At 39.6% G+C, this 27,500-nt stretch overlaps 1 protein-coding gene across 9 annotated transcripts in view; it reads right to left on the bottom strand.

Annotated features, from left to right (window-relative positions):
• The window catches only part of kirrel3b (kirre like nephrin family adhesion molecule 3b), a 169,706-nt gene that overhangs the window by 29,165 nt on the left and 113,041 nt on the right, over positions 1-27,500 (bottom strand). For all 9 annotated transcript variants that reach the window (XM_082503695.1, XM_082503696.1, XM_082503699.1 and 6 more), the window contains 3 exons: positions 20,835-20,992; positions 13,957-14,107; positions 3,741-3,846 (listed from right to left, as the gene is read on the bottom strand). In XM_082503695.1, coding sequence (XP_082359821.1) covers positions 3,741-3,846; positions 13,957-14,107; positions 20,835-20,992 — 415 coding nt within the window. The remainder of the gene's footprint in view (positions 1-3,740; positions 3,847-13,956; positions 14,108-20,834; positions 20,993-27,500) is intronic.

Here is a 27,500-nt window from a genome sequence, read left to right as displayed (position 1 = left end):
AAATAAATATGCAGGTTTAGTAATAGCGTAGAGCCATTTTGACATGGACATAAATTATAGAGCTATTTTTTGATCTACGGAGAAACCGAAGCAGGTTCTACAGATATCGATTTGACAAATAATAAAAGTGTTTTGTGGGTCCTTAAAAGTTTAGGATAACCTCAAAAAAGTTAGGAATATTTTAGACCAACCAACCTTTCCAAGGTGCAGTCAGGGACTTTTTTCCCCACACAATCTTTATTTGTCTAGCAGTTTACTCATTTAGATTTATGCCAAGCTTTAGGTGGGGGCTATTAAAACAGTTTAGTTTAGTCTGAGCTTTTTTACTTCCCTCACCTTGACTTGTATATTTGCAGAAATGGTGCACGATGGTGCGTTTGCAAATATGCTCTGAATTACAGAGACAATTCTTTTTGGCATTTTTGTACATAACATTTTTTCTTTTCTCTTATTTCAATGAGGATTATGATGAATGTAAAAATTAGCCATGTCCCAAGCTTGTATTGATTTTGGGTATGGTCACAGCAGCGTAAGCCATGCAAGCGATCCATCCAGCAGTAGCAACAACAACAGCGCTTAAGTGTTGGGAGGACTGGGATGTTATTTGTTACAGTGTCATGCAAAGGAATGGGTTTTGCAGTTGCTCTGTGCACAGCTATGCTGTATCGGCAGATGAGGGACCTGATTTGCTTTGTTTGTTATTCTTTCTCTTCTCTCTGGTGGCTTCTTGTTTGGATCCGAGAAAACCTTGTGTGCTAGCTGCGTGATTCTGATGTTTGCCAGTTATCTCTCCCAACCATTATAAACAGTAATGAAGATGTTCCAACCCACTCGTCTTCCCCTCCTGGAGTATGTTGATTCCCTGACTGCCAGCGGAAACACATGCCAGTTACTCTTATTTCACTCTTTTGAGCATTGCATTTATCTTCACTTCCAACAGTCTCCTTCTTTCCTCTTTGCTCTTGAACTGTGATCTGGCACAAGTTCATGCATTTCAGGTATGGAAATATGTCTTATTACCGTTGCTATGTTTAAGCACGAGAGGTTATGAACAGCAGAAGGCACCATTCCTTTGACTAGTGCCCCCACTATCTTGGGTCTGTGTCTCAGGAGTCTATTGAACTGGAGGATGGCAAAGTGGTGCAGTGCACACTGGGAATGGATGGCACTCCCGGGAATGGAAAAGAAACCATCCGTCTAAGAACTCTTGTGTCCTTGTACTATATCTGATCTGGGGTAGACAGAGTGTATTAGTACTGAATAATGGCCCCACACTGCTTGACCAGCTTCCTGCTCTCCTCTGTGATATTGTTCTCTAGAGGGGAAATTTGTGAGGGTCTCTCCCTAGTCAAAGCCTATCAGGAAAGCGATATGATTCCCAAATTTTCTCAGTCTACCGTGACCTGAACGGCAACGGTCCATGGAAGTCCTAAAGTGCTTGTACAAATTGCAGATAAATCTGAATGAGGGACTATGAAACTGTGTAACTGTCAAAAAGAGTAAAATTTTAAATAATGGCAATTATTAGTCTGATTATGGTTTCTAAATCCCACTGTGGATTGTGCCAATAACAGTGGGGCGAGGAGAGAGAAAGGAAAAGAAATAATAAGATTTAAAAGAGGGGATATGGCACTTTTAGTCTCTTTTCTCTCAAGCTTTAAGCATAGCTTCCGAACCATTTTTCCTTTTTTAGTTTGTCAAACTAGAAGAAAAAGTTATCTCAACTGCCATTGAATTTTAGCTCTCGATACCCCGGGGAGAAGTCTGGCTCTCGCATTGATCCAGTCTTATAACAATAGAGGTGAAATCCCTTTTGCAGGTAAGATAGACGTTCTGTCTCTGCTGTGCACCTACACAATCAAATACAAACCTTGTTTTCCACAATATCACTGCCCTTCCTCCCCTTTTCTTTTTCAAAAGGGCAGGATCCATCAAAAGGCAACATCTCTGTTTTGCCACCTGTGAGTATGTTGTACATCCATTTCATTTCCCAGTACCATTACAAGATTCTGAGCCAGCCAATTCCCTTTGCTATCGATTTCACTCCATTTATTTTTTGCCGGGTTTTAAAAACCTCCCACACAGAAAACCATCTCTTGACAAATCACTTCAGTATTACACTTCTGGAAGGCTGTGCGAAGGCTTTATGAGAATAATTAATGTCCACTTCCTTGTGCCATTACAATTACTGATGTAAGAAAAAAAAAATAAACACAGGCTAACATGTACAACTGAGAACGAGCCAAGATTTAACAGACAAAGAGGGCAACTGCTGAGGAAAAGCAGTGCATTAGAAATGAATTGTTTCTGTTTTTACTTTGATATTAAACCTGCCAGGTTAGTTGAGTGGTTGTGTGTCCACCAACATATCGGTTAAAATAGATACTTGAATGAACTTTACCATTATTTTAATGCACTCTAATGTAATCTAGCGGCTTGATGATATTTTATCAATACTCTGTCTGGCAGTCTACTTAAAAAACAGAAAAAAGAAAAGATTTGTTTGTTTAGCTGAAGCACGAGATGTGTATGTCTGACAAATACACAGAACAGATTTGAAGTAAACACACAGTATACAGCCTTCTAAGCTTGTATAGTTGCAGTACAATAAAAAAAAACGGGAGGGGAAAATAAAAACCTCCAAACGCTTCTTATTTGAACAGCGGCTTCAAAAACGGTGAAATCCCATGACATTTTGGGCATTTTTTGGCTCTTGGTACTTTAGATAAAATGAACTGAAAGGGATTTTTGTCAACAACCTTGACATAACAGCTGAAACTGAAAACATGTTCTGAAAACTGTCAGGAAACTTCCCGAAGATGAAAGAAAGCATATACGGGCCCCGGCGATGTTATCAGTCTTCAAGCCATTCAAGTGGTTTTCAGTGGCACCCTAATCTGTCCCTTTTGCTGCACCGGGCTGCTGAAGAACCTTTGCATTCTTGCACAGACACACAGATTTCCCCAATCTGCAGTCTTTGTCCCTTTTAAAGGCATCCAAATACACAAATATGTCTCTGCCCCGCACCACTCAGAAGCACCCGTCACAATGCTTCACAGTGGTGACAGCATAAGATAAGCTGGGATCTGTCTACAAGAACTTGCGTTTCTTTTTTAATTAGACTAATGTCTGCCTCGTGATGAAGAGTTTGCTCATTCTGATCTGTTAACTTCGCTCTTTATTCTGTTCTAATGTGATGATTTAACCGAGTGAGTCAGTAAAAGTGCTACATCTTGTGACACATCTTGCTGTGACCCTCACAATAAAACACTGAATCCAAGCGCGATAATAATATCCAATCTTTCAAACATGTGACTCATTTAAAAATACAACGAAAATAAAAATTATGTACGAGCCCTGCACGAAAACACTACGGGACATTTCAAGTTCAAGGGAGGTGAACAGCTCTACAACAAAGCCCTGCACTGGTTTATTGCAGCTCAGTAAAACACGAAGGTTTCTAAGGTGTATTTTTTGGCGAAACGTTCCTTTTCGTCTCTTCATTTTAAAGTGTGGGCATATATAATGGTGTCATGACATCATAAGGAGCTGGCTGACAATGATGAATGTGATCAATAATGAAGCGTTAATTCTGACTCTGTGTGAAAATGTATCATCCGCTGGCAACGTCAATTAGAAAAGACGTCATTTAAAGTTTACCGTGGTGCGTTGTTCTTGTACACTATATTATCATGGTTTGAGCATTCATGACTTGTTTTCATACTCTTTAATGATCTCACCTGTAGTGTGTGACAGGAGGGTTGGCCTTTGCGGAGCAGTGGAATTTTACGAGGTTGCCCTCCAGAACAGGCTGAGGCTCCACCGAGAGATTTACAAGTGGGAGATCTATAAAAACATAGAGACACAAAGACAACCAATTACCGAACTGGCAGCCTCCTCAAACATGCTGCAGTGAACTGTAAACCTGAGACAAACACTTTGTTGTCAACACTGTTTGTGGCTGAAAAAGACTCAGCAAGAAAAGTGAAAATTATGTCTAATTTTGCAAAGGAGACAAAATACCCTTATAAATAGTGGGGGAAACATGCAGCCTCAAAATACAAGACGACCCGCTCCACCCTGCTTTCCTTTAAGCTTGTTGGTGTGGCAGGTGCTGGAGAGGGGGTGTGGCTTGTTTTCCAATCATCAAGGCTGGCAATACCTGGTCTCACTGGACCGGTGCTCTGCAGATATCCTTAGAGCGTAGCTGCTATGTGGCTCCCCAAGGCACCGTTTTGGATTATGGTTTGCTTTCTTGCACTAGCATGCAACACTGCATACACCATTTCATCACTCAGGCGCTCACTTACACCACTCATCACACTGGCCACACACACCATAGTTAGTTTAAGACTGTTCTTTGTTTCATTAATTTAAAACAAACAAGCTTTTAATTGTCTTCTGTGGGCATCTGCCTTTTTGTCCTGGCTGTGCAGTCGGGTTCATGACAACAAGGACTAATTAATTTTATTTAGAAGGACCCAGATTTGCCCAAAAACTGATTTAGCTGTGCAGGGTTGACAAAATGCTAGAATTTCAAACTCAAACTGATGCCCCCAACAACAAAAAAAACCCCAACAACCCCCCCCCCCAAAAAAAAAACCAAAAACAAAAAAAAAAACCACCTGACACGGTGTTTGATACTACAATTAAAAAAAAATTCAAAAATACTTAAATACTTAAAAATAAAGTACAATAACATCAGTGACAACAGTGTTTTCAAGCGGTATGATATACTGTAAAACATTTATAAAATGAAATAAACATGGTAAAACATATACATGTATGTATGAGTATTACATATACTGTTGTATAAAAAGAAATACAGCAGTTTGAGGTAGTTCTATGCTTGGCGACATATTTTTGTTGTTAAACAGATGTGGCTTGTAAGGTTGGCTGCCACTGTTTCTGTCTAGTTGCTGGTAGACTTTTCTTTGCGTCACTCTGGGACTTTACCAGAAACTGAACCTTTTTTAGATTTTAGATTTTGAATTTTAGATTATTAACATTCAGACAGTCAGGGCCAGCGCTGCTTGCTGCTTAGCTCCCATGTCAACATTAATATTTTATTATTAGCCACAGCTGCTAGCTACTTAAGCTGCATACAAAGAGGAAGTGATTCTCATCAATGTGGGAACCCCAAACCAATGGAAAATGAACGACAATCTCTGGGTGAAATAATCACTGGAAGTTTCCCCTAATTCCAGGCGAGCGAGTGCAGTGACTACAAATACGAGTGCAGAATACCACTGACTGAAAAAAACGACCTCGTAGCAAATATGTTACGACATAACTTAGGACACCAGAGCCTGTTTGTCGGGGTTATGTTTGCTGTAAAACTCTTGGTCAATGAGCAAACTGCTACCCTAACCCTACCCTTCTCTCACTACCCCACCGCTAACCATAACTTAAATCAGACTGTACTTATGGTTAGGGTGTTGACAATGCTAACCATAAGTAAAATGCTCCAAAATAAAAACTACAGGTAAAAGTCATTTAAATCTGGTGGTCTTAAAACAGATTACAGTGGTAGTTAGAGCAGTTGTGACAAGTTAGCATAGTTTGTTCTCCTAAGTTTTTCAAGCCATATTGTAACCCTGTGAGGTGTAGTTCATCACAAGTGCTAACACTAACCCCAACTTTACCCTAACCCTGTATTTTTAGGGAAAAAAGTAAATAGACTTTGATGTGTGTCAAATAGAATGATTTTTAATTACCTCGCTGCCAAGACTTGCAGAAGAGTGTGTTAAAAACACAAATGACATATTCTCATTGTGCAGAATTAGCAGGGTTAATGCTGGGGTTGGTGTTGTCCCCAAAGACATAATATTCAGAAATATTCATACCGCTCATGAGAAGACTGGGAGCTGTTGTTAAGTAACGCTGTAGTGTGCTTCACAGGTGTGGAGGATAACATGCTATTTTTATTCTCAAATATTATTTCTAAGGAGCAAATCAAAGGAAAACTTGACTTGATAATGAGTTTCGGCTAACGGCAATTTGCACACAGTGAATAGTCCACAGTGCAATACGCTGCAATTAAAATAATGTTATAAGGTACAATTAAAACGGGTGTTACAATTAAAAATATTCACATTATGCAAAATTAATAAACAACTTAATTTGTCCTAATTGACAAAGGTGGGATTCTTTTTGAAGATGTGCATTCATTTCCATATCAAACCCGTCCCGTGTGAAACAAGCAGCTATTTACCTCACCGTTTCACAGACGGAGATTCATTCAGCAGGGTTTCTGTAATTATGCTGGGCACATTTTGTTCAGTGTTGAGAAAATTATCATTTAATATATAAATAACCAGTAGTTGTTCAAGTGTATTAGTATTATTATTGGAAAATCAGGTGAACAAAGTGTTTTGAATTACAACTATTTTTATCCCTTGACTGTAAGTTAGTAAAACCAAATGTAATCTAAGACATGGTGTTATGTGGAAGCACTTTTTTCTGGGATACTAGTGGAATACTGGTAAGGCAGCAGCCACCAGGGGAAAGCGCTGGATCTGAGTTTGTTGCTGGTGTAGCCATCTGTTTCAAAGGTATAGCTGCTCTATGTTCAGTAAAAAAAAAGAAGCAGGAACTGTGTTTGGATGTGGATGAAGAGCAGTGTGGTCGGCAAAGAGATTCCACATAGAATTAAAGAAACACCCAAACGCCACTGAAATGAAGCCAAACAACTTTGTGTATAGTTATGAAGTGTGATTCTGTACGACTGTGTGTGTGTGTGTGTGTGTGTGTGTGTGTGTGTGTGTGTGTGTGTGGGTATGAAGTGCAGGAAAACTGCTTTTTACCCTGTGGCTGTGCAGATGCTCTAGGCTGGCTCAGCTGCCACAAAAACCCAGAGAGGGGGGTGGTCCAGGTGTCATATTCCTTCCTACTCGCACACCATATTCCCCATCAGCAGACTCATTTCCCTCCAGAACAGTCCTCCCCACCTCCCACCCCTACCCCACCTCCAACCACCTCCCACCAACTACTCTACCATGAGCTCTTCAAATCCACGAGCTCCACCTGTGCCAGCTCTCCCTGGGCCAATAGAGAAAACAACAATACTGCGGATGGAACAACCGAAGGCCACAGTCAACCAGGCACCGAGCGGCGAACTGTGTGCATCCACGTGTTTGTGAGCGAAGGCAGACATTCAAGGGGTTTTGTGTGCATATGAAAGTGCACATGGGTGTATGTCCTAATAAAACAGGAAAGCCATCCATGCCTCGAGCAATAGTGTTAGCTGCCCAGTACATTTTTTTTCTTAACGTTGCAAGCTGTTAATTGCGTGGACTTAACTGTGGGCAGAGGGGACCTCAGGGGTAAAATGACAGACGTGGCAGTGGTGGAGATGGTAATAAAATTCAGCAAGAATGTGCAAGAGTACAGAGAGAGGCATACATAAAAAGAAAGCAAGAGAGATCTGACGGATGTGTCTATGCTGATAGACACAGTAATGTAGAAGCTAATTCAGAAACCGTTTTCACTAAAAATATTCCTGAACTGTCCTTTTTAACTATGCCAACCGCTTTCTGGCCGCCAAGAGACTTCTAAGGACACAAATGCTCATTACTGTCTCCCCGGCTACAAATTAATGTTCTTTTCAAATGATTGAACTGACCCTCCCTTAAAAAATCCCCCCCACTTTCTCTCAGCAAGTGGTAATGTCATGAGGATTTTACATCTATAAGTTACACCAGTAACTTCCTGGATAGCTCCATATCCCCCAAGCCGGAAGCAAAGACAGTCATGGGAGCAACAGCCGTCAAAAGTCTATCAGCAGTGCCCTGGGTGTGGATAAGGGACTGTAGCTTGTCTAACCACTGACCTTTTAGATATGACAGACATCTACTTAATAAAGTCCATTTGCTGCTATGATGTATAAATGCATGAGTTGCTGAGCGAGGGCATTTGAGGCATGATGCGACAGCACATCAATATGCAAGACTGTTAATTCCCAACATTTGTCAAGAGAGTAGTAGCAAGGGAGAGAGAGAGACAGAGAGAGAGAGAAAGGGGGAGGAACGGATGAAAAGAGGAAAAGGGGAATCGTAGGACTGATCGGAGCTTCTGTGAAAACAACAGGATGAATTGGGGAGGGTGGTGTTATAGTTGGCCGACAGCTTTTGATCGGTTAGTTCAAAGTGGAGACCAGATGGTGTTTTTGGAACAATCTTCCAACTTCTCTGTTTCCTGGAGATCGTGCCAGCAAAAAAATGCTTTTTTTCCCTTTCTTAAAGCTCAATTTCCAGTCTCTCTGGGTCATTGCAGACAGCTGTTCTCCAGTAGGACCGGCCTCAAACTCCAGTAGCGTCAGATGCCTATGAAGGCTGGGAAAGCTGTTTGTGGGCCGCCCGCTCGTGGCTTCTAGCCTTAACGATATGGGCACACTGTCATGTGGCTGGCTGAGTGGCATACTGCAGAGAGGAACAGACTGACTGACAACCTGAGGTCTAACATTGATCATCTGCTGTTCACATGAGTAAATTCATTGAGAATTTAGTGAGTTTAATGAAGGCAGATGTTATTATTCAATTCATACAGGCGCTTAAATGTGTGCTTCCTCTAGCACATCTGTAGCCAATTACATTCCTGACCATCTCAGTTTTGTTGCTGATGCAAGGGTACGAGCCAGAGATCCTTTATAGCATCTGTGATGTGTTTGGGGTAATGAAAATGTAACATTTAGAAACGATATCTTCACACAGCTTAACATATAAGGAAGATAATTCTGTGCGGATGCATCATAATTCAGAGCATTTTTGTGCCCCTTTACCTTTTTACTCAGTCCTTCTCACTTACAAATTCTAACTCAGATAAATTTGCCATTACCTGCTTAATTAAGCACGGAGAGCATGTAGCAGAGCAAGCTACCAAAACAAATCCTCCCCAATTGCACATCTGCATGTTCTTTATTAATTAGTCTCAACAAATGGCATTCATTTTTCCCCCACATGGCTCAGCTTGTTTGCAATGCAAACACATGGAAAACCTTGGTTTTACCCGTCCCTTGTGCATTAATTTCCCACTAGCCTATGTGTTTCAAAGCATATTTCTATGTGGGGCACTGCTTTGCAAAGTATGCAACTGGACTAGAAAATGTTTGAGGAATATTTTAAATAGTTTGATGAGTGGGAACCAGCGGGACATGAAACTGTGGCACCAGAATCGTATTTCACTGCAGTGATATGATTGAAGGGTAGGGGAGTTTACTGATCTAAGTCCAAAGACTGTATTGCAAGTTCAGTCATGCTGCTGTAGAAAACAGCATCAGGGGGTAGCCACCCTTCTGCTATCAAATAATTAAAGTCAGCTAATGGACTCATATGGACAACTGTAGTCAGCAGTCTATCCAGGATTGTGAATCGCCTCTGTTGGCTCTAAATCCCTCTCATTTTGGCAACATCACCAGCGCGCACTGTATTTAGATGCAAATTTGTCCAAACCTGGGTCAGATAACACATGGACGTTGAAGGGAATAAAAAAAAAATGCTGAAGTGGGTGTAAATCATTTCAGTAATGATAAAAGAAAAGAAAGGTTGGTAAATGCATTGGGTTTTAGACGGGTTTAGGCTGTAGAGCAGTGCGCTGGGTCGTGTTTCGATTACGCTATTAGTGAAAAAGGGTACCTGAGCGTAGAAGCCGGCAGAATGGCAAATATTGAGAGTGGCAGAGGGAATGAGAACGCTTTAATTACTTTTGTTGTCATTCGTATCATCTCACTAATGTGGCCAATTAGATTAGGGAAAAGAAGTGAGACTGTTCATTAATTAATTGTGGTATTTACTCACAACTAGACATCCAACAGGGGTTACCAGCGTATATACAGAGACATCTACATTTTTGGTGAATACACTGCTAATTGAGGATATTTGTTAATTCGCTGTCTTACTGACAACGAGTCGAGAGCATCAATATCAGTTTTATCTCACTGCTTTCAATAAACAGCGATCGCATGAAGTGTCAGATAAATAATTGAAAAACATTATATCTCTGGCTTTTTGGCATCGCTTGACAAAAAGATCCATAATAACCTTTCAGCAGTTCCAGTTAGAGGGAACTGGACTCCATCCTCTGTTTGTTTTGGGTTTTTTACCCATCATAGATTTTTTCAGACCAGACTATTTTAATTCCACTCCTATTTTTTTTTATTTTCGATCAGAAAAATAAAGTTACAGTAAAGCAAATATGAATATTTGTCATTAGGTTTGTCATTAATATCATTCAGTTACCTCATTTGCATTGCAAAGCTGGCATTGTTTCACATATCAGTTATAGAAACATGATATCAACCAAGACAACATAACCTGGCATAACTTTGTCTTATGTGGTTGCTTCTAACGTTGGCTGTCATGAAGCTGTTATGAAACTATTATTAATCACAGTTTCCCTGACCTGAGAGTAAATTGGTCCAATTTGGACAAGTCATTAAAATGTCATTAAGTGTTGCTACATTTTTAAATGACTTTTAAATACCTTATTAAAGGCAATAGGCAGTGGGACAGTTTTCTTTGTGGACTTGCAGAACTAATATTTGGCTTGGCAGCTGGGTAAACAGGTCTCTCTATGAGAGCCAGGCTTCCAGGTTGAGGCTGTTTATTTATTTTGAACACAGAAGCTCAGTGATAGTGCTGTTGCCTTACACCAACAGGGTCCTGGGCATGAACTAGGGGGGCTCTGGAGTTTACATGCAACCCCCCCTCAATGTAAGTTCTCATAATATGCAGCAAATATTAGTCCATTAGATGGTTGTTACCAGCTAATGAAAACTTGTATTGTCTTTCTAAGAACATTAGCATTGCAGTCATGGCCATCTTAACAAACAGCAGCTTATGTGCTAATACTCAAAGGCTTAATGCTTACTATGCTATGTGAAAATAAAATGTTATGAGCTTCACATTGGTAGCTTAATTTGCTATTCTGCTTCTTTAACTCTCCACACGGCCCAACCACAGCAATTTCAAGAGGGCGAATGCTGGACACAAATTTCACAAAGGACCTAAAAAAATACAGCAACAGTGACAGCATATCAGTACAAAAAAGCATAATGGTAACAATGTAATCAGAGTTCAAAAAAATAATTGTAATTTTATATTATTTAAGAACATCACATAGGCTTAATTGTTTACATTTTGAGTGACATTCACATGACCCTGGTTTAAAAGTAGAATCCAGATACAGTTCAAAGTTATGGAAGTCAAAGGAAATGCAGCAACACTTGATCATACTCAGCTTAAAGAGGTGCAGTTCTGAATCATCAGTGTCTGCCTTGCATTTTTTCTACAAACACTTAACTCTGAAACAATTATGAACATGTATTGTTACATTCTTACGCTTGCCTGGTTTTTCCTCTAAAATAGAACACCCAAGAACAACTGTAAAGCAGAAACTGCAGAGAGTTACATATAACTCATAAGGTGACAGGAAGCTCCTGAAGGAACCCTTGCCTTGATAGGTTCTCTGAGAAAAGTCTCACTAAAAAAATATTACCGTGGAATAAAGAAATAGGTTCGCCTTCTAATATCACTCTTGCTCTGAATAAGATGTAACATGCTCTCTTGTTTGAACATATCATCATTATGATTCATTAAACCAAGTTACTATTGTTAGTATAACAAAATCAAAATAAAAAGCATGCACGCAAATACAAAAGGATCATCGTATATCTGTATGGCTGCTGTGTTCAGGTATCACGGGCATGGGATATTTGGTTACATCTGAAACATAAGATTTGTTCAGGATTGGGTGTTAGCTCTCTTGTTTGTCACTTTTTCCTTATTTGCTGCCACTACACTGCGCTTTGTTTCATGCGATGCGATGTACAGCAGTCCTGTACACTTACTGAAGGCAGACGTTTCAGTCTTTCCTTTGTAACCCATCGCCCGACTGTACCTTTCTTCCCACTACAAACTGCTATTTGCTCATTTGTGGTGTGGACTCCATGCAAAGTATGTACTTCTACACAAAACAGCAAAGCAATAACAAACACACAAATCCCAGATCCATTTTAAAATCCCCGCAAAATGTGTCCGAGAAACCCATATGGAGAACATAACTAGTGAAGTCTTCTGCAATTTTCTGCATTATGACATTCCAGCAGACTTTTTGCCCTCAAGAAACAAAGTAACAAATGATAGCGCTACCGTGTCTGCACATACACTGCTGAAGGTGTATTTGTGTGTCTGTGCAAGAGAGAGAGAGCAAATGTGTGCAGTTTCTGAGTAGAAACTCATGAGGTCGAGAGACAATTAAAAGGAATAGAGGAATTATCATACAGTGAAGTCATCGACCCAGCTAAGGTGGTTATGAGTTACTGATAAAAACAACAACTGTACTTGTATGATGCTAATTAATGTTTATCATTCTGGCAGTTCCTGCTGTTGAAACTTTGTCATGTGAGGACAGTGTCTTGGTAATTAACTTGTCCTTTATGGACTAGGCTTTGAGGAAGATCAAGCTCTTGAATTAGAGCACAGCTTGTGTTTATTTCCTCTTGTATAAGGAAAGAACTTTAGTGTGACGGCACCACCTTATAATGTTCCATTCCTGTCTTTAACACTTTTCTGAAGACGTTATATTTACAGCATGTTTGGTGAATAGTCAGGTCTTTAAAGCATAATCTTTTTGCACTTGTGTTACAGATGTTGTTGCTAAGCCAGAACCCTTGCAACCAAATAAGGCTGCACTGAAATTAAACAGATTGATATCGAGCACAAATGAATCAAAGTTCAACTGAAGCAAGTTTTATTTCAGTGGCAACTTAATTTAGAAGCGGATCTCAGCACAAACTGTAGGTTCTGCTGAACTGTGCTGAACATTACCTGTCAAATCTGGGAGAGGGCGGGGGAGGTGAGAACGAGGGAGACAAGAGCCTTGTGGGAGACAATTTGAATCTTGACAATTAGTCTCTGCTGTCGCTTGGTTTGATCTCACACTGTGAAAAATGTTTTCAGGAGCTTTAATTGTGTAAAGAGCACATTTTGGAATGCTAATTAGAAACCTGCTCCACTCATTTTTCAGGGTTAAATCATACATTCAGAAGCGAGGATGATGCTATGATGGCAAGCATTTATCACAGACGCATCATTATACATGGTGACAAATCAGTTTACATGTGGGATGACTTCCCTCTCTGACTGCATGACAAAAATGAAGAAGGCAAACTGAAAGAGTTGCAAACACTAACAATTGTTAATCATTTTTTACCCCCACGCCTGAGTTGGCCTGATCGTGTCGTGCCCGCTCTTGCCATGCTTGCCTCTTGTGGTGTGCATAATGAAAAGAATGGAGCCGTCAGTCATAATGGCTCTCTAAATAGCATTTTCTGCTTTATTAGTCATACTTAATGGTGTTGAAGGGTTTGTGAGTGATGCAAAATCCCTTTGTTCAGAGCCCCTCTCTTACTGTGAATGCTTCTTGATCGAAAAAAGATTCCCTGACAATTGAGACTGAATGTGTTTTACACGCTGGGCTTACTTTGCCTATTTTAGAGGGGAACTGTAGATGTTCTCATCAAAAAGATTGATGGCATGAGCATGGAAATAAAAGAGGTGGATACAGTTTGCACAGTACCATAACAGGCAGTGCCACAGCAGGTAGGTAGATGGACCAAAAAAAGGAGGCTCCATTCATTTTAGATAGACGGCGCCTTTGATATTGCATCAGAACAAACAAATGGAAAAAAAAGAAAAACAGTAATACAGCACCAATCCATACGCTGGATTACTATATGTAAGTAAAAATGGAAACCAATTATAAATATTCACCAGAGCCGAAAATGAATGCTTGATTTTCACACTGTTAGCCACGTAGGTATTTGACAGTGTCTTGACTCTACATGTGAGAAATACCTCATATACAGTATTTAGAAATGCATGTTTTAAGCTGACCCTTTGCCCACTGATATTCTTCACAGATGAGAATAACAGAGAGAAGAAGAAGTGGTATGCTTACGCTGAATGTCAATTGTGACACTGGTCTCCTTGCCGTTGGGGACTGCCTTGTTGGAGGCCTTACAGATGATCTGCTGACCTGTCTCAATGTTGGAAGGCGATAGGTAGAGTGTGCTTACGGTGCTTTCCCTCTTGCCATCCCGGAGCAAGGTCTGAAAAGAGGGAAGAAATACAGAGCAAAGTTAAGACAGTTCTGTGGATGAATGCTTAAGCCTCTAAATCTATGCCAAGTTTGTTTTGTTGTTCTAATGGATTACCATAGTGGGACCTTGGATTGGCTTTATCATAATCAATAAATAGAACCTGAGCTATTTTTATGCTGAGCAGAGTACTGAACTCCAAATGCTGCAGAATCCGAGGGATATTGGATTGTATCTTCAATAGTCCCAATTCAACCTGGGATTATAAATTGTTTAAGTGACGCACAAACAGAGAAAAGAGGTGGAAGAAACGCTTTGCTGGATAAGCTTTGATGGAAAAGGTATAAAATTGTTGCAAAAAGGCAGAAAATTTATGTATACACAAATCTACTCCCTTGGGGATCCAGAGACAAACCCTCAGAACACTCTAGCCTGTAGTTTTACTGCAAAGCAGATTGATATAAAAAAAAAAGTAGAAATATATTTCTTGAGTTTGCTTTTGTGTGTCTGGAGAGCTGCGCTCTAGTGCATGGCTTGTCATACTCCACAAAGGAAATCAATCTTCTTTTCAGCGTTCATCCTCTGAGCCCTACATTGTGGAAGCCATCTGGAATCAGTTGGTAGTGCTCAGTAGCTCTCACGCTCCCTCAAACGCTCAGGGGAGGGCTCTGGGAGTCTATGTTAACCAGTGCGGGACAGAACAAAGTCACTGACTAGAACAAATTGCTTGGGCAACAGGGCACAGTGTGGTCAACCACAAAGTCAGGATGCATTTCCCTGCCATCTTTTTAAAGCAGGCTCACTGTTGCTCTGCATTTCTTGAAGACACAAAAAAGACCTTCCTATTGAAGAACACCAAAATATTTTACTCCTACGTTGACCAGAAGAAGCTCAGTTGACTTGCTTTACTGCACTGGTAACTTTGGTTTTACCTCCCACAAATACATCCAGCACTTGCCCTTAACTTTGTATAATTTTGTAGCCAACCATTCAATAAGAAAAATACTGATGATCAGATCCTACATCTACTCAGCCGTTAGTTAACTACTGCAGGCTGTTGAGTATATTTAGATTTATAACGTATGCTGTTTAAATGACATAACTAAAACTTTGCAAGTTTTTAGTACTCTGTACTAAAATGCAACATATAGATTCCATCTACCATTACCAGTACCCATTAATCATTTTCCTGAGTCAAACTGAGATTCATTGCCAAAGTACAAACCAGTGGTAATTATCCATTCATTTCTGCACTTAATGTGAACATTTTAATTATCCACATTTATGCTGTCTTTCTCACTTAAGCATACTATATTGTAAATAGCATGATTAAAATGTCATGGAAGTTGTAAAACCTCATGGCTAGGCATTTCCAGGAAAAGACTCTGATCAAATTAAAATACGTCAGGGAAGAGTATCTACTAAACGTGTTTGAGATTAGAAACTCTGTATTACTGATGCGGAGAAAAAAAAGTATTCTCTTGTAATGGGATATTAGATCCCTTGCATACTTGTGGGAAGCCCATTTGTATGTGAAGAACCATGTGATGAAATTCATAACTGTGCATGAGTCACTTCTAAAGCAGAACACATTGGCTGTCAGACGCGGGATATGTCAATGTAATATCCTTTCTGACACAATCAGGATTGTTTCCCTCGTCGCTTTGGACCTGTCTGAAGTCATTAATCTTAGAAAAGGGGTTAGCTGGCTGCAGCATTGAATTCAACACCATGCCACATTATAATTTGATAAATTTTTATATTCATCTCCTAAAGCCATGTGAAGAATATTTTTACCATGGCAGGAGATGAATGACAAAATAACTGGACTGAGAGGGAATGAGTCGGCTTTTTTAAAGCCATAGTTACTAGGTACTAGGTAATTTCTGACCTCCAAAGGGTTACAAAAAAGGTAAAAATTGGTTATTAATAAATGTTAGCTGGAGTTTCAAGATGGGCATCTCAGTATGTCTTTTTTTCTCTCATTTTACTGGGGTCTAATATTTCCTTGCTTTGTAGACTAATTTGGTCTGGCTTAAGTAGGGGTATACGGTGCTTTCTGTGGCTTTCATTTAAGAGACAGACAGCCTTCTTTCACAGAAAAACAGCATCACAGCTAGATAGGCCCCTGGCCAGCTAATATAGCAATACCTCCATAAAGCTAAATGTAAAGCTGTGACTGCCAATCAAAGCTTTAACTTAGCATGAAGGTGACTTGGAAAACAAGCATGCAAGCAAACAAAAGAAATCTACTAAAGTAGGTTGCCTGAGAACTGAACGATGTCCAATAATGGCTCATCTAGAGGTGTTAAGTTGATGATTACAGCTCTGAGCATGTTTGTTTGATGGAGAAGTAAAAAACCCAAACTAACAAACAAATAAAAGAAAATCATATGCCAGTGGTTTACGGTGCTTCATTAACATAGAATAGCACAACCCCAGTACTGAGACCAGGTTTTAAGGTCTGGATAAAGTGCGTCAACCAAATTATTCAGAAACAGTATTAATAACAAGGGAGAACCCTGACTTAGAATGAATTCAGACACATGTCAAAATCACGAGTGTTATAAGTAATGCATATCCCAAGTGAAACATAACTCTGAGCAGCCAAATGTATCTAGGAAAGAAAGTAACAGTCCATACTGAAGACAGATCACCTCAGCATAAAGCATAAAAAATTCTGGAAGCTAATCTTCCCCTAAGTGGCTGCATGTAAAAAAGAAATGGGTAATGGAGAGAAAGAGAAAGAATGAACTATGAGCTTTTCTTTAGTGAGTGGTTTCAAAAAGAATATCCATTTAGTTAACTAGTCATTAAAATACATGAACCTAATTAATAATTTATTAAATAAAACTTGACATACATACCAGAAAAGTTCATCTACTGTTAGTCCGAAATACTGTGATTACTCTGAAGCTCTCTTCTATTTGTATTTTTCTCAAATTGTAATACATGTAGCCAAAAGCAAAATGTTTTTGTCATTTAATGTCATTTAATATACAGTTAATTTAAGTGCAAAGGTTTATAGCCACCTCTAATTTTTTTAATGAAGTTATGAGCAATAGTTCTCCAGACATTCTGACGGTCTTTCACAGTTTCTCTTTGGACATTGGATACTTTTTCCACTCATTTTCAGTCCAGTTCTTGTGCCTGACCTTTTTCAGACCTTTGTTTGGTTGTTAATAATGAATGAATCATTCAAGCATAAATTGGTTTTTCTTCCTCTGTACTCAAGGAATGAACCAGTGTTGTGTCTAGATATGAAACTTAGCAAAGAACCAATTTTAAATAGTATGTACATGTCATAAAAACACATAATTAGTTCCCATTTCTTTAGTCCAATCTATAAAAAAATCTCAAATATAATACAGTATGAAAGGCACAAAATAGTATTTTTGTATCAGCAAGGAGCTATTAGTTAAAACCATGGTATACTGTAGCTCAGTATGGTGTGCAGTGTGTCCTCAAAAAATTTGAGGAAATTGGAAGAAAGTTGAAGACATAAGCAGATGCAACCGGCCTAAGATAAAACTAATCTCTATCTAAAAGCTACGTACATAAGAAAAGGGGAAAAAAACTGAGCAACAGTACAAGTTAATAGAAAAACACACAACAGAAAACTATCAATTATGGATTGACCTTCCCAGAGCCCAGATCTCAAAATTACTAAAACAGTGAGATCATCAGTGAACAGAACAGACATAGCACAGGACAAAAGGCAGCCAACATCCAACGTTACAAAGTATCCCGAAGACTACTTACATAAATTGCTTAAGAGAGTTCAGGCTGTGTTGAAGAGTAAAGGTGATCATACCAAATACTGACTTTTAAACTCGAGCTTTGTACAAACTCTGTTTTTGCCTCATAAACTATATTTCAATGTATGTTTGTTTGTTTTTCAATCAATTATTTAATCTTTTACCCATTTTCCTAGCAAAGTATAAGAGAATGAAGGAAGTCTCGAAACCTTTGCATAGTACTGTATATAGATATAAATTTATATATAATTTTAGCCTAATAAGAAAATTTACATGCAATTTGCTACTTGTCAACACCAACATAAACTTAATTAAAACTGGAAAATCTGTAAAATCATAAGAAAAATTAAATTACATTTTTTGACATTAAGATGACCTAATTAAACTTTGAAGGCATACACAGTGATGTTGGTAAATGTACCGTGTAAAAAAAATATATATATAATTGTTATTTTTCTAATAATTCTTCCAAAATTACTTTGACCTGATCAAATTATTTACATTCAAACAGTTTTCCATTTTTAATCTACACCACAAAATGTTCCTCTTCTCTGGAGTTAATTGCACACAACTTGGCACGATATATATACATGAAATATATACTTTTATTTCTTTTGTTTTTTCACATGGTAACTGAGGTTAAACAGGTTTCTTTTACTTAACTCAACTCATGGTTTTCAAAAGTTGTTGAATGCAATTAATCGAAGTGATCTATATTTCACCTTTACTTTTAATATTTAATAAATGAGGTTAATTGGATTGTCAAAATCTTTTGAGATCTTTTTAAAATGGAACCAGTGATTACGTGTACAGTTGAAACTAAGGAGCCCTTTGACTTACATCATTTCACCTGTCTCAAAACAAAAACAAATGCGACACAATAATGCTCGACCGAATTTTAATTAGTTACTTTATTTGTAAGTATTTCCCTTCCCATTATGCAGTGAGTGTGATGATTAAAATACAATAAAGTGCTCTAATTACACAAACCTCCCATGGCTTTATGAGAAAAAAACTCATAATGGAATAAAGGGACAGTAAAAAAAGCAGCTGTGTTAAATATTTCTGAGGGTTGAAAAAAAAAACAGACAAAAACTAAAAAAAAATGTTTCCTGCTAACACTGATATTATCAACTTCATATGACCTTTAGCACCTTTACCTGGCATTAAAAGGTGACAAAGCAGAGACTGTATACAAAATGCTGAACAAGAATGGCTCATAAAAATATAATTCCTTCCTTTTTTGTTCTTTTTCCCCCTTCTACCACTGAGATAATCCTCTATCTCCCACTCTCAGGTTGCTACCAAAGCACATAGTGAAGAATGACTTTATGGTAAGGAAGTGCATCATGTTCTTCAAAAGATTTGTTGCACCATTCCAACACAAATGTATCATGGAGCAAATTTGCACACCTCCTAAGCACAGCTCAGACCTTGAGGCTGCGTGTTACAAACAGCCCTTTGCAGTTTTCTGCTGAGCAGCTCCACTGGAGCAGATGGGAGCTGAGAATTGAGCATTGTTCAATAATTTACTCAAGCCCAAGCAAGTCTTGACATTTGAACCACTCACCTTACTTTTCTCTCTAATTATTTGGGGTGCCTCCTCCGTAATACACCACAGTTTATATTTACTGAAAGCTACCCTCACTAATGATAAGCAATGCATCATTTAAGTTGCTCTCTTCCATGTGAGAACTGACGCGCATTTTTTGCCAAGCAATGGCGTTAATCATACATTTTCTCTTTAACCACTGGTCCAGTAAATAGTTTGCTAAGAGCTCGTGGAAATGAGGTTTTGAGGCCTTTAGTGGAAAATTATCTTCGGGTCAGAACCATCATTACTTTTGACATCATCAGGAAAGCTATTTCTGTGAATCCTCCACCACATCTGCTCACATTAGTCCTCTACATCTGTGGGAAATGAGAAGACCATCAGATCGGATGACGATGATGTAGTCTCCCACACTGCTCTTTGGATCCACAAAGGAGTCATGTTCTTTTAATTGACCCCCCCAAGCTCACTTCACAATGTTAGGCAATAGAGATAAAAGAGGAGAGACACACATCATTCGCCTCAACACAGACATGTGAGCATCCATCAGCTACCAGCACAGAATGTCCCCATATCTGCCTTCGCTCTGAGAGGAAGTGAAGGCAGGAAGCGCACTCCCCGCCCAGTATTAGCAAACGGCACCTCCAGCAATCACTTTATTCAAAACGGCCTGGTGCTGTACCACAGTCCAATCAATGGCATTTATATGCTCTTTGAAAAAAGCCGATAATGGGATGAGGCAGTACAGGGAGCGAGGGAAGGCGGGGGAGGTGTTAGTGCTCTAAAGTGCCGAGTCTCTTTATGTCCTTTGTTTAAATAGAAATAGAACATGACAGTGCTGAATGGACGATTAGCCTTAAGGGCTAATGTCAGTCAAGAGTCTATGGGGATCAGGTGATCCAAACATTGGGCTGGTGTGAATGGGCACTGTTGTGTACCGCAGCATCAAAAGCGTGATCTGTCATTGAGACTCATACTGTGGCATGAAAAGGTTCAGACAGATTCCAGCAGCGAAAGGGACATCGTCAAGTTTTTTAGGGTGGTGGGATAAATGCCACTGAAGGAAAATATCTAAACACCGAAGACAAACTCAAAGCCATGGATAGCTCTGTGATCTAACCACTATTTGAGTTGCTTCAGATACTGGAGGGGGAAAAAAGAAAGGAAAAAAAGCCGTATTTTAGTAATTCAAATGCAATCGGAATTTTCAAGGGACTGCATTTTTAAAAGCAATCCATCCATCGGTCACTCGGCGGAAGGGTAAAATTGGAGTAGAGTATAATTTAGGGAAAGAAAATGTTAATAATTGTAAAAAATAATAGCAAATCAAGTAATATAAAAAAAAATTCCACTCTTGCGTCATCACGTCATCAACAGCCCTTTTCCAGCTGGTCTGCATACCTGGAATGACACACACCTCTATGCTTACCTTGGAGTACATGGCCCCATTAAGGACCTCTCCATTGCGGATCCAGATAATTGAGGCCGCCGGTTTGGCATTGTCAGCATGGCAGGTCAGATTGAGTGGGTCACCGGCCCTTAGGCTTACAACTGGCCCTCCGCTGATGACTGGGTCTTCTGGAGGAACTATTGATCAGAGACAGAGGCAAAGAAAGACAGGCCGTTAGTAAAATGTGTAGACGTGAGATCAAGCTATTGTTTAATGTGTGATATATTTATGTTGATAGCAAAGTCGGGCATATTGACACCCGTATAGCATTATGATCCAAAAAGTTCAGATGACCCAAATAACACAAAACTGCCGAAAAGTAATGCCTGCTACGAATTCACAGCAAAACCCTAACTGTATATCAGAGTTAGTTTCATTTTAATGGGTGCACTTATGATGCCAACAGGGGACAAAATGCTAGTTCATTGTATCAAATTAGGTTTCTTCAGAAAACAAAACCTGCAACTAGTGTTAGGTGTTCATTAAAGGTAATGACTGCAGAGAAAAATGTATTTACCACACACCTAATGGAAAACTCAGTGAACGGTGTGGTTTCAAAGCAAGGAAAGCTTTGCAGACTGAAGTCCCAGCATGACTCTCTAAACAACAATAAACTCTATCATCACTCATTGCAGACTCAGCGCATATGTGTCAGCATTAAACATAATTCAGACACACAGATGTACATTTCCTCTCTTTATTTCTTATTGTGTTGACAAATACAGCAGAAGGACAAAAGCAGCGCTACAGTGTTGTATGTGTCTCTAATGGCACTGATCAAAGTCATATTCCCATTTTACCCATGAGCTGATCTGTTTTCTCACTCTTTTTTTTTTTATAAGTGAAACTGCAGTGAATTATTGATTGACCTGAGTGCTCATTACAATGCAGATCTGGGGCAAGATGAAATCAAAGGCTGCAGGCAGCTGCCATATTCCCGTGCAATAGCATCATGATTGGAAGAAAGGTTGTTATGGGTTAGATTTATGCTGTCAAACAGATGTGAGAAGAATGAAACCAGAGAAAATGCAATTTGGGTTCTTTCTGGACATTGAATGACAATATGTATAAAAGCACTCTTTAATGGCAACATTAGGGCTGGATGGCGTGCACTCAGCTATGCTGCTCTGTTGCTCACTCTTTAAATAACTGAAAAAAATGTTATAACTTAACTTAGTTTTAGTTCAACGTTGCTAAATGTGTTTTTAACAACACCGCTAGTTAAATCTCAGACCCAGAGAGCTGCATTTACAGTGAGAAGAACATTGTATTCCCTGCATATATTTCTGTTTATTTCCAGCGCCACATTTTAGACTCACTTTTGTTTCCCACTCAACACTCTATTAAATTAGACATAATGCAAAACAAACCCTTCCAACTGAGCTTACTACATTCAGTATTCAGTTGTTCATTTTGAAGCAGTTACAGGAAACAGGTTCTCATTGAGGTTAGTGGTAAATACTGTTTATCAGAAATGTACTGCGCACAATAATAAGGTGACTATTTTGGGATTTTTGTCTGCAGATCCCTTTTAGATACAGCAGGAAATAATCGAACAAGAAGAGGCGGCGCTCGTCTTGTACTGTGGCTTGGAAACATGTATTCACTGAGCAGATGCAGTTTTAGAGTTTTAAATTGCACTAAACAAAGACCAATTCCTATGTTGACAAAAAGTTCTTCAAGCTGTGTTTGCTGCATTTTAAGATGTTGTATTGGTAAAATGGTCACCTATCTTTGTAGTTTGAATACACATATAGAGCCTGGTCATAAGGGTAACACAGCACTCCTGTGACAAAGACGTGCAGATCTTGGTCTTCATGCTGTGGTTGATTAGTGTAAGGGTAGATTTATGCTACTGTGACTAATATCATTGTATTACATAACATTATTGATTAAAATGTGGAAATGGGAAAAATCTTTATTAATCAAATAATCTGCAAGCATCACCATCACTACCACTTTTTTTGAGTAAATAAAGGCTTATTCAGACCAGCGTGGGAACAATGAAGTCTGTACTCTGGCTAGACCCAACTCTGACCAATCAGACCAGGAAAACTGCTATTTCACAGACAGTTCAGACTCACTGATTCCTATTATGTACTTGAGTGTGAAAGGCAGTGTTAATTCTGGCTGGCTCCCTTTCATCTGTACTTCGTTAATATGCGGAGGATCGGGAGAGGTAGAGGAATCTCAGGTCAGCACAAGCAGATAAGACAAGACAGTGTGCTGATCTAGGCAAGTAAGAAAGAATCTTTGTGAGAATGTGGTCACCACCTGGTTCTTTATCAGCAATTGGAGCAAGGTCAAAAAGATCACTTCATGTTATTCTTTTGCTAAGAATAGAAATTCAGCATGGCATGCAAATGCGAGAGAGAGTAAGAGACTGAAAAAAAGGCAGCATTATGAGCCTGGACTAGTCCAGAAAGCTCTGCCATCTGTCAATAAAAAAAAAAAGTGAGGCTCAGTAATGACACTTTGACTGTTGATTGCAAAAATACAAACCTACTGGTTTGCTGGCAGCGTTCCTTTGCACATATGACTGAAACATTAATTAAATGACAAGCAAGAAGGTTTTATATGGAGGGGGGATATAAGAGCTATTAGGAATTGCCAAGATTCTTTCGCTAATCATCACAACAGCAGCAGTAACAACCTCGATCAGGACAGGATGTTAGCTGATTTAAAAATGAGAGGGAAAATTTTGGTCCGCTCTCCCATACAAAATAGTCCCAGTTCAAGATTATATCAGGGATACCTTGACTTTATTTTTTTTTTTTTAATGTTTTGAATCATGGCACAACAATCGGCTATATTGAGTTCAAACTGCTCACTTGGTAATGGGCTCTCTTCTCATTCAATCATTCTGTTGCTGGCTTATTTTTGTGTTTTCGGCCATTGTACCGTTGCACCATTCAAACCTTTCCTAAACTTCAGGTCAAAACATTTTTTTCAGCGAGCCCATGAAGGAAAGCCCCTCTTTCCTTCAGTTCGATCAGAGAGACTTTGCTGTTTGTTTAAAACATGCTACCAAGGCCTAGTTGAAGTTGTGGTGTGTTTCTCTTAGTACACCTATTCAGAGTTTTCCTTGTTGTGAACATGTGCTGTTCCATTACTCTTGGGTCCTTTAGAAATATTTATGTAGTTCTTTTTTCCCGGGGATGTACATCTCTACGTTTTCGCATAAAGCTGTGATCAAGTCATTATCTGGACTTTCTTGCAAGTCATGGACTCGGGCTTGAATACCACACATTCATGTAAGGTGATATAAAGCTTAAACTGACTGAAATCTCACATAAAAAGTCTTGTTCAAGGAATGTTCAAGGAAACTTTCCTCTCTTGCATACGTTCTAACAAATCCGTTTTCTGTAAATAGGTGCTCAGCTAGGGTCGTAGGGTGATTCTAGTAATGAGTGTTGTTATACTCTCCCAGGTTGTTTTAGTAAGTAACTGTATGGACCCTTTTGACCTTTTTATAGTCCCAGTTGTTTATTATTCAGCTTTACGTATTCCTCTGAGAGGTGCAAAGTGGACCGTGCAAGAGGAGTTTATGATTTCATGCATAGTGCCGTTACATGGAAGAGGGAGTCGCAGCGAAAACGGCACTCTGGGTACGGTTTCAGGTCATGTCTCTCTGGAGGGATGCTTGCCAGGAAAACACAAAGGGTAAATTGGGAATATAACAAGGAGATGAAGGACATGCCTGGCTGCCTCCATCCAGCATACCTTTGTATCTTTCTATCCTTCACAGTGTTTGAGGTCTTATGCAGAGTGTGTCAATATGAAGACAGTTTGTGACAGCCTGGGCTGAAATTGTTGGTTGTGTTAATGAAAAAAAGCCACAACTTGTGATCATCGCCACTAAAGGAGCACGAAGAATGTTCTATTCAAAACAGAAATGCAGTTAAACTTGGCGCAGAGGAATTGGGAACATCTGACCAATAACCTAGCATTCATTGAATATATAAATGACCAAAAAATAGGATTAAAATAGATCTTTCTCTTCATCTAAGATCTTTCACTGATATCGCCTTATGACTGCCAGGTCTGACAGTTATACAGAGGCCAAACCTTGAACTTGAATCAGCCATCATCATTACTGGGCTGTTTGCAAACTCGGCAGTCCCTAATGGTTCTAAATTAGCTCTTTACTGCAGCCATTCGATGGACTTGGCATAAGTGTGGTCAGTGGTACAGATTGATCACTCCTCTTTAATTACAGGGCTGACTCATTGCAAACTCTGCTCCACTCTGTCCGCTTTTTTCTTCTCTCGGATAATAATTTAATCCCTTTCAAGGCTTTCTCAAATTTGCATTCGTCTGTGCAAATTTGCTGGCGTGAATTCACATGGACATCAACTTTTGCAGGTATTTCGGTGATTACACGTTTAATACAAATAAGCAGACGACTGATTGCTGAATTGCCACGAAGCAGTTTGTCTTACTCATGTATTAATCAAACATGCAGCATTGGCAGTGGCTGCAGCTCAAGATTTAGGTAAAGACTAACTGTAAGATATAGCCAGTTCATTACTTTCATCATTTGAAAGCTTTCTTTGGGCCTGATTTGAGTGTGTGTTTTGATCCGGTGGCTTCAGATCATAAATGTCATAGTGGGTTCTAAGGAGCCTTTTATTTATTTCTGGGATAAATCCAAATTGCTCTGTCAAAACTCACATTCATTTACCTCATCTGATGCTTCATAAGTCTCAGGATTCATTTATGTGCTTCGCGTCGCTATAAATGTCTGACTACATGCCCTACCTTCTATCAGAGTGAGTGAAAACAGACAACGATGTCAGAAAAACATAGAATTCAGTGAGATCATTTACTGGTAGTGTATAATCAATTAGACCACAGCATATTGATGTGTAATTAACAGTGAAAAGCAGTAAGTCTGTCAGCTCCAACAGGGGCTTGAATAAACCCAGGGGATCATAAAGCTGCCTTTTGTCTCATGAAACATATGAATTATCCAAACACTGGACATAAAGCTTGAATTTATGTGATAGCATGGACTAGAGTTAGCTCGTGATGATCCTGCTGAGTTTTTAGGAAACCAGCACTGGGAGAAGTCCTCCAAAGCAGCCAATGAAATCTTGTGAGCACCCCAGCTTTCCAGGAGTGCGAGCAAGGAGGAAAAGCAATTTGGAGGCAAATGAATGAGAGAGCTCCACATAAGGTGGCTGGACGATGTAGGGGAGGGGAAGGCTGGCAACGTGTCAGCTGTGCTTCGGCGGACGTGTCCTGAACATCAATGTGATTCCTGACTTTCCTGTCTATTCCAGAAGAATACTTGCACAGGCTGCCTGTCACCCTGCCGCGACAGCTTGCAGAGTTTGTGAAAGAAAGATCAGGAAAAACAGAAGAGTAGAAGGGAGGAATACCCAGCGCAGGGTGGATACAAGAGACATGTGTGGCTCACTGGCCCAAATCACCGGCCCTCTTCAAGTGCTGTCATAGTACATCTGTTTGGAAGCAGAAGATCTTCAGCCATGACTGTGCACATGCATGAGACAGGAGAACAAGTAAGAGTGAATAAAAATGAAATGGAAAGGAAAATAAGAGAAACAAACAAAATGGCAGATTGCAGTTGCAAAAACAACAGCACAGCACTGATTTGTAGAAAATCCGTGGCGCCATGGTGGAAATATGAAATAATAAGTTGCTAGAAAAGAAAAAGAAGAGTAAAGAGAGTAAAGAGAGAGGTAGAGGAAGAAAGCAGCTGGACGCCAATGGGACAGTAAGGGGAGATGATCAAAAGGTGCAAAATTTTTGCTAAATTTTAATATGTACAGTGTAGAAACACAGCACGAGTCGGCATCATGATCTCTGCGAACACTGCCAAATAAAATGGAGGGAAGGAAGGATGAAGATGAGATGAGGAGTGGGTAGATGCCAGAGCTGTCAGAGATGTGCACTGCTTGCTCCGTCACAGCGCAGCCATGTGCAGCCCTAAGCTGCTCTCCACAGATTGGGAGGGTGCTGACATTGCTTCTCACCACCCAGCTGAGTTGTGCTCTATAATTACGTGTGTATTATGCATGTATGTTTGAATTTAAGGAGTGTGGTGTGTGTGTTTGTGTGCGTGTGTGTTTGTGTGTGTGTGTGTGTGTGTGTGTGTGGGGGGGGGGGGGGGGGGGGGGTTTAGGCAAGGTCAAAATCCAAGTTCCAACTCACAGTTAAAAGTAAAAACTTTTCATTCAAAATTTCTGGCAGTTATCAGCCCTTGTTGTTATATTTTCTTAAGCCAATCATTAGTTTGCTGACAAGAATTACAGTCAACTGAAGAAAACTGACTCACTGAGTAGTGCGGTGCATTCAAATTAGCTCAGCACCTGTACACAGTCGGTGCTGTTGTTTCGCGGCACACGAATTCATGTCATTTCTTCTCCTTCTGTTCAAATGCTGAGAAGGAAAAAAAAAAAAACCAACAAAAAAACCAAACATCCTACATGCAGCCTGTCTGCCATAATCGCACACCTGCTCACTGCCTCTGATACCATAGATGTAGTTATTGTCCCATCTCATGTTGCAGAAAAGGCAGTGTAATGTGAATGTTACAGTCAAGTTTTCTCCCAGAATGACTGCCGTTTAGGACACCTTATCTCTCATTATACTACTGAGATGCTTGGCTAGGCTTAAATT

Source organism: Aulonocara stuartgranti, assembly GCF_965226115.1.
Source record: "Aulonocara stuartgranti genome assembly, chromosome: 14".
Classification (NCBI taxonomy): Eukaryota; Metazoa; Chordata; class Actinopteri; order Cichliformes; family Cichlidae; genus Aulonocara; species Aulonocara stuartgranti.
Note: the sequence above shows the minus strand (reverse complement) of the source record. Positions and strands in the feature narration are given on the sequence as shown.